Genomic DNA, 12,176 nt, shown 5'->3' on the forward strand with positions numbered 1-12,176 from the left:
TCCATTGGTTCCAACCATATTTCATCACTATAAGCACCTGATGGCAACTAAGAGAATATTCAGTTGAAAAACAAAATCTTACCAACTCAGGCTTGCCATTCCTGACTATATATCTCTTGTTTTGCATCATTGGCTGCAAAAAAGGAAATCACAAAGCATGCAAAGCCATGCAACTGGTGTCACTTGCCACTCAAGGATCCAGCTACATGGTTCAAAACTTGTACAATCTGTACACTGCCTTTTCATTGTACCACTAAAAAATGTTGATTCATACAATTGATTCGAGGAAGAAATAGATTGAAAATTATTCAAAAGTTGAAATTCCCATGTCTATCATGAGCCTTAAAATACCATGATCATGTCAGAGAGCACAACCACAAAATACTAAAATAATGGTATGAAACTGGATATTGCAGCAATACAAATGACTTACTCACTTTATCATGGAAACAAAGCTTGAAAGGCTAGAAGCAAGTGAAGAATATGAGGAAGTTTGCAATGATGGAGATAGTAATGAGGGGGCACTCTAGATAGCCACACTGCTCTGACCACTTCCACGGGTCCACTTCTACAACACTACGGAATTTGCCCCTGTATGGCACAGTGATATGGGTGCACCGCCCAAAAAATATGGCCAGCTACTAGAAATAATCAAAAGTCCTACCCACTCTGACTATAACTACTGTCTAGAAAAATTACTTCTAGAGTAGTCTCCACTCTGACTATGTCTGAGATCCTCATCTTTCAACAAACACTCCCTACTTCAACACCAGCTTAGCTGATAAACTGTCAATAATATATTTTCAAAACTTCAGGTTTCACGTCTATGGGATGCCTAACAGATCAAACCACACACTAACAGATTCTTTGTCAAAAGCTTACACCAGTCCAATCTACCAAATCATGAAAATAATTATAGCACCACTGAGAAAGCCTTGTTGGACTTAAATGAAAGATGCAAGGCAACAGAGAATAAATCAAGAACATGTTTGTACATCCACAAATATGTTCTCTCTAGTGAATATGCTGTCTCTAGTGCATATTAAGAACATTTACATGAACAACTCAAAGTCCACAAAGAAATCGATATGGACCACATAGGCATGCATATATAAATAAGACATTTTCAAACAACTGATAAGAGTTCTATGATTTGATGTGGACAGGATAACACTTTACATATTGTTGCTTGTCCCGAAGCTGCAAAGCAGTGATAACACTGTTTACCTCCAAACTGCTCTCAGTCTACACAAACATGGCAGCCATCAAGAAGACCATCAGAGGCTACTCTTTGTTTCTTAACTATTGATATAATTGCTCCATGCAAATCAACTTCAGAGTAATGCAATATCAACTTGCCATATGCCAAAAGCAAGTGTGATTACCATCGTATTGGGTCCCTTTTCCCACATTATACCATCTTCAGAGAAACTTCTAATTTTACCACCAGTAGAGTTCTCTGCTTCAAACACAGTCACATCCACACCTTCTGCCTTTAAACGATAAGCTGCAGCAAGCCCACTGAATAATGCAGATGGTAAGATTGAAGTACTGACAATCTGATTGCAAGTAATGTGCCACAAAGTAACGGCAATAAATACCTTATTCCTGCACCAACAACAGCAACCGATCCCAGTACATGTTCTAGGAAAAACACCAGTGAGGAAGGTGTAAGTTCACATACCAAAATATAATGCTTAACTAATGAAAGTAAGAGATGAAGTAGCACAAGGCCTATAATTGCACACTCAGGAAATACAGATCTGAAATTCTCCAACAGCCCATAGAATTTTATAGACAGTGAACAAAGCTAAAACTAGAGAAAAAGGCATTACCTGCATAATGCATACTATGAGCATGATCGCACAGAGTTAAAGAACAGGCAAGCCTGAAACTTGGATGATATGAGAAAAATAGAAACAAAACCATTTTCATTCACTTGCTCAAATTTTTTTTCTTTGGAAAAGAAAGGATTCGTCTAATTATAAAGAGTCAAAGGAACCCAAAAAGGAAGTAAGATGGAAAAGCCATGAAGAAAGGGGCCCACTTTAGGACCCCCTTGTGAGCAAGTAGAATTTAAAGGCCTTAATGTCAAATCAGCTATCATGCATTTCGTCCCAATTTAAGTCCGCAAAACATCCTTACAGCAAAAGATATTTTGTGCGGTCGTAGCACAAATGCCCAAAATTTTCCTACTAAAGGGTATGTTGTGAATTTTTCATTTGACATGCTCAAATCATCCATATGCTGTTCCTCATCTTTCATCTTCATCTTCCCCCACTCAGCCAGCTGCCATACCCTCATCAAGAGCTCCCACCACATAAAGGATGTGCTAACCAATGACCATTAACCTTCAAGGTGTCACCCCACTCAGCAGCTTCCACCCAGTCATTTTGAGGCTGTTGCCTGCTGTCCTAGCTACTGCCCTATGCATGACTCATGAAAGCTGTCGCCTGATGTTATAGCCTACCACCTTCCACGTTAATAGTCATCCTCATCTAGATGATCTGCTGCCTATGCATACTTGCAGGAGGACTTGATCAGGTTGTTTCTCAGCCAGCAAACCTTTGTTTTGCGAGCCTTCACCAACATCTACCTGCCCGGAGTCATTTCACTTCCTCCACTACTGCCCACATCATCAACATTGGTGGATTGCAATTTGCAGCACTCAAAATCATTTCTTGGAGGACAACACTCTCCTTAGTCCCCTCCCAAGAGAGATTGTGGCTTTTGTATGGCATCCACTCCAACTTCCCCATTGTATTTCATTCATCATTATTAACTCATTCTCTAAGTTTCAGAACATTCATCACTGTTAGACAGTCATGCATGTTTGTGTTTTCCCTCTGCGAACCCTACCATTTTCTCACAAGGTATCAGAGCAAAGGTGCTCTTCAGCAAAAGATCCTAGATCTTTTGTGAGCAAGCACAGCTTTGCAAGAGAAAACCATCTAACTTTTGACATCTCAGATTCCCACACTCTATCTCTTCACATTTGGAGCTGATTCCTTGACCACTCATGCACCTACTAAGGCAAGGCAAACCACTCTACCACAATTAGTTATCATTGACCATTGCTCCCTACACCAACAAAGTATATGTGCCTTCCCAAAGACACCCCTTGTGTAATGTGTCAGCAATTGGAGTATCATACTCAAGACACACGTGGTAAGTAGACTCCTTGTCGTCCTTATTCTTATCATCCTTCTTCTACTTTTGCTTCCCCTTCTTTTGGGAAGCCTAACCTATAAGAGCCTCAGCTTTTTGAGAATTAGTACCCTTCAATTGCTCCTCTTGGTCCAAGACCATAGGAACCAACTCCTCCCACTTAAGAGTCTCTGTCTGTCATGAAGTAATCAAGGTTGAATAGAATGCACTGAATCTAGGGGGGAACTGCAACAACAAAGTAATCACCATGTCCTCACAAGTAATCACCTTGTCTGCATTCTGATCTTGCATTTGTAACTATCGAAGCTCATTCATATGCTCACATCTGGAAGCGGACTTACTTGGGTTCAAAATCCACATCTACACCTTGAAAGATACCCTGACAGCCATCCCATTATAGAGCTAATCTAACTCCAGCCACATCTCATGAGCATTGATCAAACACTCGATACTCGATGGGTATATAAGAGAGAAATAAGAATGAGTGAAAGCAAGCATTCAGCTTATACCTTTGCCAACTCTGCTTTCTCTTTAACTGAGAGAGTTTGGAGCCTGTGTGTTGACAGCCCATGTCTCAAAGCAGTTGGCCCTTGCCCCACAGCCCCTGCCCCGTCACGCTGCCCAAAAGGCCTGTCAAACAGGCAGCATGGCAAGTTTCAAGACATCCACCTGCATCAACCACTCACGCTGCCCCTTGACACTGCACACGCCTGATTCGCCTGCCCCCAACAATGATTCTTGCTGCCCTCAGCAAGCCCAACAGCTTTGCCCTGATGCGGCACCTGCATTCAGCACAAATGGTGCACATCTCTCATCGCGCTGCCCCCCACTAGGTGCCAATTCAATTTGCGTGTGCTGTTTTTAATCAACAATCAGCCCGACATATTTTTTGGTCAATTTCACACCTCAATCATCAATTACTTCATCTCCACTAACACTTGTTCGCACATAGCCCCCATCCAGGCACAAATTTTGAAGGATTTTGCAAAAGGCATCAATTTCCCCCAAATTTTTTCAAAAATATTAGGCCTTCTGCCTAAAAACCCCAAATTTCACCCAAATTTTGGGGATTTTGCATTCAATGCTAAAAAATTGCTCAATTATGTGCCAAAAATTCAGGGCTTTTCACATTCCAGCTCAAATTTCACAAAATTTCAACAACTAAATTTGGGGTTTTGTGAATTGTCCCCAAATTCATCAATATTGAGGCCAATTACACCTACATCAAGCTTTGCGCACTTTGGAGCCATTACAGCTGCAAATTCTTCCTCATCATCATCATCAATTTTGTGAAAATTTGTAAGTTTTTTGGCTTGTTCTTTGCTTTGTTTTTGTGCTGCCCCTATATTTCTACTTTAAACAGCCGCTAGTAACAACTACCAGCAATTTGTAGCAAGGCATTGCCAGGCAAATTGATTTGCTCAATATGTTTGGAAACTCTACCAAATTGGATAGCACTAATTATCCCATGTGGGCATACATGATAAAGCATGCTCTTGTTGCCAAGGTGCTTTGGGGTTATGTATGTAGTTTAAAGGTTAGGCCTACAGGCCCAGCTACATAGAAAACTGCAGGTTTTTCTAGTTCATCCATTGTCACCAGTGGATCTTCCACTCTGTTCAGATGGGATGATGGGCATGATGCCCAAGCTCATGATTTGATTGCACTCTCGTGCACAAGACAGGTTATCTTGCATATTCAGTCGTATAAAACGGCCAAGGATGCTTGGGATAAGCTTGCTTCATTATAGCAGGTGTGCAATGAGACTCATGTAGCCTATTTATGTAAGTAACTTAAGATGGAGCACCTGACAGAGGGTGATTTTGTGGATGCATACATTACATGTATCAAAGACATCATAAAGTAGCTTGCAAATATTGATGAAATAATTCCTGATGCCTCCCTTGTATCTACAATCTCGGCTAGACTCCCTGATATTTATCCAAGTTTTGCCACTACACTTCGCTTGCAAACAAAGATGTTGATCATACACTTTTGATGCATTGGTGTCATTGTTATTGCAAGAAGAGTAATCAAAAGTAAATCGTTGTAACATCAGTATGGACAATCAAGCATTTGCAGCCAGCCATTGAACCAAAGGGAAGTCATGGCGGCCCTCAAACTCAAAGGGTAAAAGGTAAAACTTATTCCACGGCCTCCTCAAGAACCAAGGATGACGGTGCTAAGAAAAAAGATGCAATAATTGCAAAAAAAAAAAGGCATGTTATTGAAGAATGTAGAAAGAGGATAGCAAGTGAAAAGAGGAAACAATCGGGCATGAGTATTGCTGAAAATTCAACAAATACAAAGGATGCAACTGCATGTTTAGTAAGCTTGGACACTAATCAATCTTATGCTTTTGCTGTGCGATATTTATATGATCCTTCTTCATATAAACATGGTCTTTTAGTGGCTGAAAATTACAGCACATGGTATTTTGAAAGCGGAGCTTCCAAGCACATAACGTCCTTTCATGACTTGTTTGTATCATATGCAAATGTACAAAAGGGGAGATCCGTCGTATGTGCAAACAATACTTTGTATGCAATTCAAGGCATTAGGTAGATTTCTATGATTGTAGTAGATGGGAAAACTATCATGCTTGAAAAGGTCTTGTATTTACCAAGCATAAAGAAAATTTTGCTTTCAATTTTAGCCATTGCATGTACTCGTTTTGTGGTTAAATTCCACATGGATCAATACAGTGTCCATGACTATAGTGATGGGGATGCCCTCATTGTCACAAGTACATTGTACAATGGACTCTATCAGCTTGATTTATAGGAGAGGAGAGTATCCGAGGATGCGTTATAGGTTAATGCCACCACTGTGGATGACACTAAGTTATGGCATGCTCGGTTTGGTCATCTTAATTGTGGCAGTTTGCTTTGCCTAAATAGCAAAAATAAGGTGCTTCATCTCGCTCCGTTAAAAGCCCACAAAGCTAGTGACTCACTATTGTACGCAACTATCTTGTGTTTGATATATGGATTCAATTTCCCGAGCATATCTTATGTTTGGTATATGGATTCAATTTCCCGAGCTTATCTCAAAGTTCTTCCTTTGCAGTGTTCTTTTGTTTTCTCGTATTGTGTACTCTATTACAGCAATCTTCTATACTTCTATCGCTATACCCACTTCTGACAATGGTTACCTAAATAGCTCACAGAAGAAAATGGGTGGTTCCCTTTGACTCCACAAGGCAGCCTGCTAGGGCTTTCTCCACTCGTCCTAAACCTACTTTAACTACTGAAGGTGATAAAAATCTACAATCTATTGCAAAAGACTGAAAATGCAGTCTTTCCTCCTTCCTAGATATTTGGGTCATCATTGACAGGATGCCCAAGAATAATCAAAAGTTTAGTCAAGCAATCAAATTGACAATAAATCCTAGCTGACTAAGACTTTTTTCACTCAGGTAATCACATTCACTAGAAGCCCACATAATGAGTGGTTTTAGAAAGCAAGACCGATCAAAGAAATCAATCATGAATCAATGATTCTATACAATTGAGCTCTTCTAAATCCAAATTTGGTGACTCATGAGGCTACTATTTTTTAAAGTTATTCAAATGGAAATTTGTTTGCATCAAAGACTTCGGGATTTCACAAGGAATAATTTTGTCTTCAGCCACTACCTCAAATTCTTAATGATTTGATATATTAGAAGGTTTCAAATAATCTTTCTCTAAAAAAGTGGCATGTGGCATCTAGAATAGGACATGCATCATTTTAAAAAGACAGGTGTTCCTACACTTGTCATTTTATTCAACACTTGTCATTTTCAACAAATACTTGTCCTTTGTAGCTACTACTTTCCACTTTTGAGCACCCAAGCCCCATACTTATATATTGAAAGTCTCTCTCCTCATTTTGAACAAGCTCTAATACTGAACTTTCGGCCACATGTTTTATACTCTCCTATCTATCACTCATCTAAGTAACACTTTCTACTTAGCTTAATCAAATCCAAGCACTAAAGAATAAAATCAGCTTGCTATCCAGAGTGTACAAAAATTAGGGTTTTAAAACTCTAATTATTACAATTATAGAAAATCAACCCATTGTATATGGTTTAGGCAATCGGTGTCTGTGGTTAGATTCAATTGTCAAAGATGGATTTCTTTTATGGACGATAGATTATGCCTTACTAAAGATGTCATGCCTAAAGTAATGGAAAAATATCATGCTACTCTCTATATGGTTCCTTGTGCAGCCACAACCAAGGCACAAGAAATATATTTCTTTTCGCCAAGCCTTTTAAGAGACATTGAACAATTTGTTAAGAAATGTCTTATGTGCCAAAAGATAAAGTTTGATCGCCAAAAGCTTGCAAGGCTTTTACAACCAACTCCCAGACAATCTTAGGAAAGCATTGTCATGGATTTTATCTTTGATTTACCAAAATCAACAAACTACAGTGATAGCATATGGACTATTATTGATAGGTTGAACAAGTATACTCATTTATTTCAATCAAGAAAACCATTAATTCTCAATATATAGCTAAAATATTTGTTCAATAAATCTTCAAGCATCATAGGTAACCACAATCCATTATGGGTGACAAAGATCCATAAACAATTAGTCTCTTTTGGCGAGCTCCCTTTGAAAATTTAGATACAATGTTTACTTTTTGTTCCTCTCATTATCCTCAAACAGATGGTTAGAGTAAAATAGTCAATCTCACAATATTAGATATCCTAAAGTGCTATTGTCATAAAGCCAACTAACAATGAGAAAAGTATTTATCTTTGATAGAGTATGCCTATAATAGCTCAATTCATACTTCTACAAGTAAAGCTCCCTTTAAGATCATATATGGTAATTTATAAACCACTCCTACTTCCTATTCTCAAAAATACAAAAAAAGATATTTCGTGTCAATAAGTTCGAACATAAGTGATATGGATACACCTTTTACTCAAGTAATATAAGCTATACAAAGATGTCAAGAAAAACAAAAGAAAGTAGCAAGTAAGCATAAAAGACGCTTTGTTTTACAATAAGAATACTGAATGTGGTTGAAATTTCACAAAGCTCGTCTAAGAAACTCTAATAAGCCTTCATCCCAAGTCACTAAGCTCGCAACAAGAAATTATGGGCCATTTCAAGTCGTTGAAAAGATTATAATGTTTATTATAGATTACAACTCTTGGAGCATTAAAGAATTCATAATGCTTTTCATATTCATCTTTTGAAGCCTTATGAAAGGTCTCCATTACTAGAACCTTTAATAGGGAATCCACCTAAAGTAGATGGACAATAAGAGATACTTCAACCATAGTAAATAGTTTTTCATATAATCACATGAAACAAGAAAGCAATGTTTTCAAAAAGTTTTTTTTGAAATTTAAAATTTTCTCTAATTTAGATTTTAAATGGATCCTAGGATTCTAAGAGAGTACTTTAAAGACTATTCAAGAAATGCTTGCAACTTATGAGGAAGTTGTAGAATCAGAAGTACTTCAAGTATCATCTTGAGGACAAGACAGATTTCAAGAGGAAGGGAATGTATCCAACCTTTCGTATATCAACTGTTACCAAGATGTATTACAACCAATCTTTCGTATATCAACTATTATCAAGATGTATTGACTTCATGATTTTACTCATATAATTTGAAAGGTGATTTGCATATTATTTGAGTATTTTAAAAATTCAACTAAATGTTATATTTACGTACAAGGATAGCCAATGGCCAAAATGCCCCATAATTATACTTGGGTCGTCACCGACCAGGTACATAAGAGAAATCAAAAGTTTAGTCAAGTAGTAAGATTGACCAGATAGCCCAAATGACTAAGACTTTTTCACTCATATCAAAGAAACATATCATGAATCGGTAAACCTATATTAATAAACTCCAATGCACCTATGTATTGGAGGTCTCTCTCTTCGTTTCCAATAAGTTCTAACGTTGAAATTTTTGCAACATGCTTTATACTATCCTATCTATCACTCATCCAAGAAGCACTTTCTACTTAGCTTGATCAAGTCCAAGCACTAAAGATGAAAGTTGGCTTGCTACTCGAGGTATACAAAAATTAGGATTTCAAAATCCAAATTTTAGAATTTTAGCAAATCAGCCCATTGTATACGGTTCACGCAATCACTCAACATGTAACGTGGACTTCCCTCCATCCATCTTACCAAAGTGTTCCCACATGTAGATACCATACATGAGTAAATCCACTCTCACCAAATCCATCATGGATTAGAGTGAAATCAACTCCTAGGATTTCATAATTACCAAATAAGTGAAGCACATAAAGAGCCACACACAATGGTCCACCACATTACATAACTGTGAAGAAGGAACACTAATACACAATGGTCCACCACATTACATACTAGTGTATGTAATGAAGTAGGAATGCCCTACTACCACTCTCTTATTCTCTCATTGTTTCTCCCTAGCCTAAAGACACCTGGTGAGTGTCACTCCACTACTATAAGACAAGAGCATCCCCTCTAACTAGGAAGTCCATTGGAGGAGAATCAAAGTTATTGTAGAGGAGACCATGAAAAACGCCACTCATTGTTGCACCAAACCGGTCATGCACAAACATTCCATAAGAGGCATATAGATCCCTCCTATCACAAAAGCCATCATGAAATGAACCATTGACAAGAAACGAGAAGCATTCGTATCAATCTCAATGTGGCAGCAACTTGTCCACTATCTAAACACCAAAAAATGATAATTCAATGACCCTCTACGAAAAGTCCCTCTCCTTGGTCTAGCTACATGATCATCGTCAAGGAAGCAAGGCAATAACTCATTAACATAGCATAGGTAGACCACTACTTAAAAATGTGTCATCAAGAATCCTAAATGCCTAGCATTGGAAACCACCATCCTCCAAAAAAGCATCGGAAAGTACCAAAGATATCGAGGAGACCTATGGAATCAAGGCCATGGTACAAGCACAAGAAAGAATACTTGCAACTCTAAGCTTTAATCAAGGGTATCAAAGGATATATGAAGCCATGGCAAGCAATTCAGTTCTCCATAGATCCAACATAAATGGCATATTAGATGAGGCTATCAGAATAGATGCCCTCACGAGCAAGAGGACAAAAGGGGGTTAGATTGCAAGAGGACAAAAGGGGGTTAGATTGCAAGAGTCCCAACCTAGCAAAAGTAGCATAGAACTGAGCACTACTCGAAAGTTGTGGCTACCTTTAAGAAGTATCCGGAAGAGCACTCAAAGCTCAAGGAAACCATCAAGCAGCCAAGTCTCTCCGATGTCCTCAGCATCACTTTGCTTCTTTCTTGCTTATGTGTGCATTCCAACAATTGATGCACCTGAGGTAGGATATGTCGCCCTAAGAAGAGAGACGGTCTTCAATGCATGTTGCTAATGCAACACAGCAATGTGCTAGGGCTTTTAAAGACATCAAAAGGAAAGGAAATAGGGTTTAGCTAGTTGACCACCGAAACGTTTGTATCAGAACCCAATAAAGTTTGGAAACAAGTCTCAATGGAAACTATTCCTTAAGGGCACTCTGAGAAGACAACGAGTGAGCACATGATCATGCTACCTGACCTCAAACCCATTTGCTATGGACTTTGGACAGGAGACGTGAACAATCTCTCTCTCTCTCTCTCTCTCTCTCTCTCTCTCTCTCTCTCTCTCTCTCATTTACTAAACCCAGGTATCAAGAGACTGGAACGAGACAACGGAGTAAAAGCAAACAAGGGAGGGGAGGAGAGACGGCAGAAGGAAGACTTTACTGGTGCTGGGCGATTGGGATCGATCCCCTTCCATCCCTGCAGCGTTTGTCCACAGAAGTAAAGAATGTCCAAGGTGGTCAGCTTGCCTGTGAAACTTTCTATGCTATCGATTCGTCGATTGGTGATTTATCACCTGCTTAAGGTCCTACCATTGAGTTTTAATACGGAATTTTAAAAATATATTAAGAGAAGGGTAAAGTAGATACAGCTCCTCAAGGGATAGCTTCTATTTTTTTTTATCTTTTACACACACATATTGTCCCAATTTAAAGAAAGCACTTAAGGTAACACTCCAAACTATCAAATTATAGCTGGGCTTACATGGCAAATATACAAAAATTTAAAAGAAAAATAAAAATTACAAACTTTTGATAAATACGAGGGAGAACTTTATGGGTACTTATTATAGTGTCATCAATGTGGGGAGTCATATTATATTATCTTACTTCTTATCTTACTATTATATTATTTTAGCTATAGGTTCGGAAAGCCCCGAACTTCCAGAGGGCTTCCCGAACTTACCCCCTTTTCCAAACTTCCATTTTTTAATCAAAACCCCTTCCCCTCCTCTCTTTCTCATGTGCAATATCTCATTTTCTCTTCCCCTTCCCTTTTTTCATTAAAACATTTTCTCTCCCTTCACCTCCCTTTTTTAAATTAAAACCCCTTCCCCTCTCTCTCACTTATAATCTCTCTCTTTCTTTTTCCCATCCCTTTTTTTATTAAATTCTTCCTCTCTCCCCCCTCTCTCATGTGTAGGGCCTAGGTTCTCTCTCTCAGAGCAAAAAAAAGAAGAGAAAAGGGAGGGAGGGAGAGAGATGGAAAAGAGAGAGAGAGAGAATTATAGAGAGATGAAATATAAAATTTAAGAGAGAGAGAGAGAGAGAGAGGAAAAAAAGAAAAAGAGAGGAGAGAGGGGGAGAGAGATAGAGAAAGAAAATAAGAAGAAGAAAAGAAAGAATTTAAATACAGTGAGAGAATTATAGAGATAGGAAATATAAAATTTAAGAGAGAGTGTGTGTGAATAAAAGAAAAAAGGAAAAGAGAGGAGAGAGGGAGGAGAGAGACAAAGAAAAGAAAATGAGAGAGAGAAAATAAGGAGAGGAATTATAGAGAAAGAATTTGAGCATAGAGAAATGAAAGATAAAATTTAAAAGAAAGATAAAAGAAAAATAAATAAAATAAGAGAAACTTTCTTTTTAATTAAAACAAGGAGAGAGAGAGAGAGAGAGAGAAATATACAAATAGCAAAAAAAAAGGAGAGGGA

The 12,176-nt window shown here is 38.2% G+C and overlaps 1 protein-coding gene across 5 annotated transcripts in view; it reads right to left on the bottom strand.

Annotated features, from left to right (window-relative positions):
- Positions 1–11,038, bottom strand: part of HEMG2 (Flavin containing amine oxidoreductase family) — a 66,513-nt gene extending 55,475 nt beyond the window's left edge. For all 5 annotated transcript variants that reach the window (XR_015691361.1, XR_015691360.1, XM_087681715.1 and 2 more), the window contains exons 1-5: positions 10,910–11,038; positions 1,602–1,644; positions 1,386–1,521; positions 1,180–1,245; positions 83–133 (exon numbers count right to left, since the gene is read on the bottom strand). Coding sequence is in view for 3 of the 5 variants with exons in the window: in XM_087681715.1 (XP_087537841.1) it covers positions 83–133; positions 1,180–1,245; positions 1,386–1,521; positions 1,602–1,644; positions 10,910–10,943 (330 nt within the window). In the remaining 2 variants the exon portion in view is untranslated. The remainder of the gene's footprint in view (positions 1–82; positions 134–1,179; positions 1,246–1,385; positions 1,522–1,601; positions 1,645–10,909) is intronic.
- Between the last annotated feature and the right edge of the window lie 1,138 nt (positions 11,039–12,176).

The sequence above is a fragment of the Lygodium microphyllum genome, chromosome 7, assembly GCF_053477565.2.
Source record: "Lygodium microphyllum isolate KBCC chromosome 7, Lygodium_microphyllum_v1.1.10, whole genome shotgun sequence".
In the NCBI taxonomy this organism is placed as follows: Eukaryota; Viridiplantae; Streptophyta; class Polypodiopsida; order Schizaeales; family Lygodiaceae; genus Lygodium; species Lygodium microphyllum.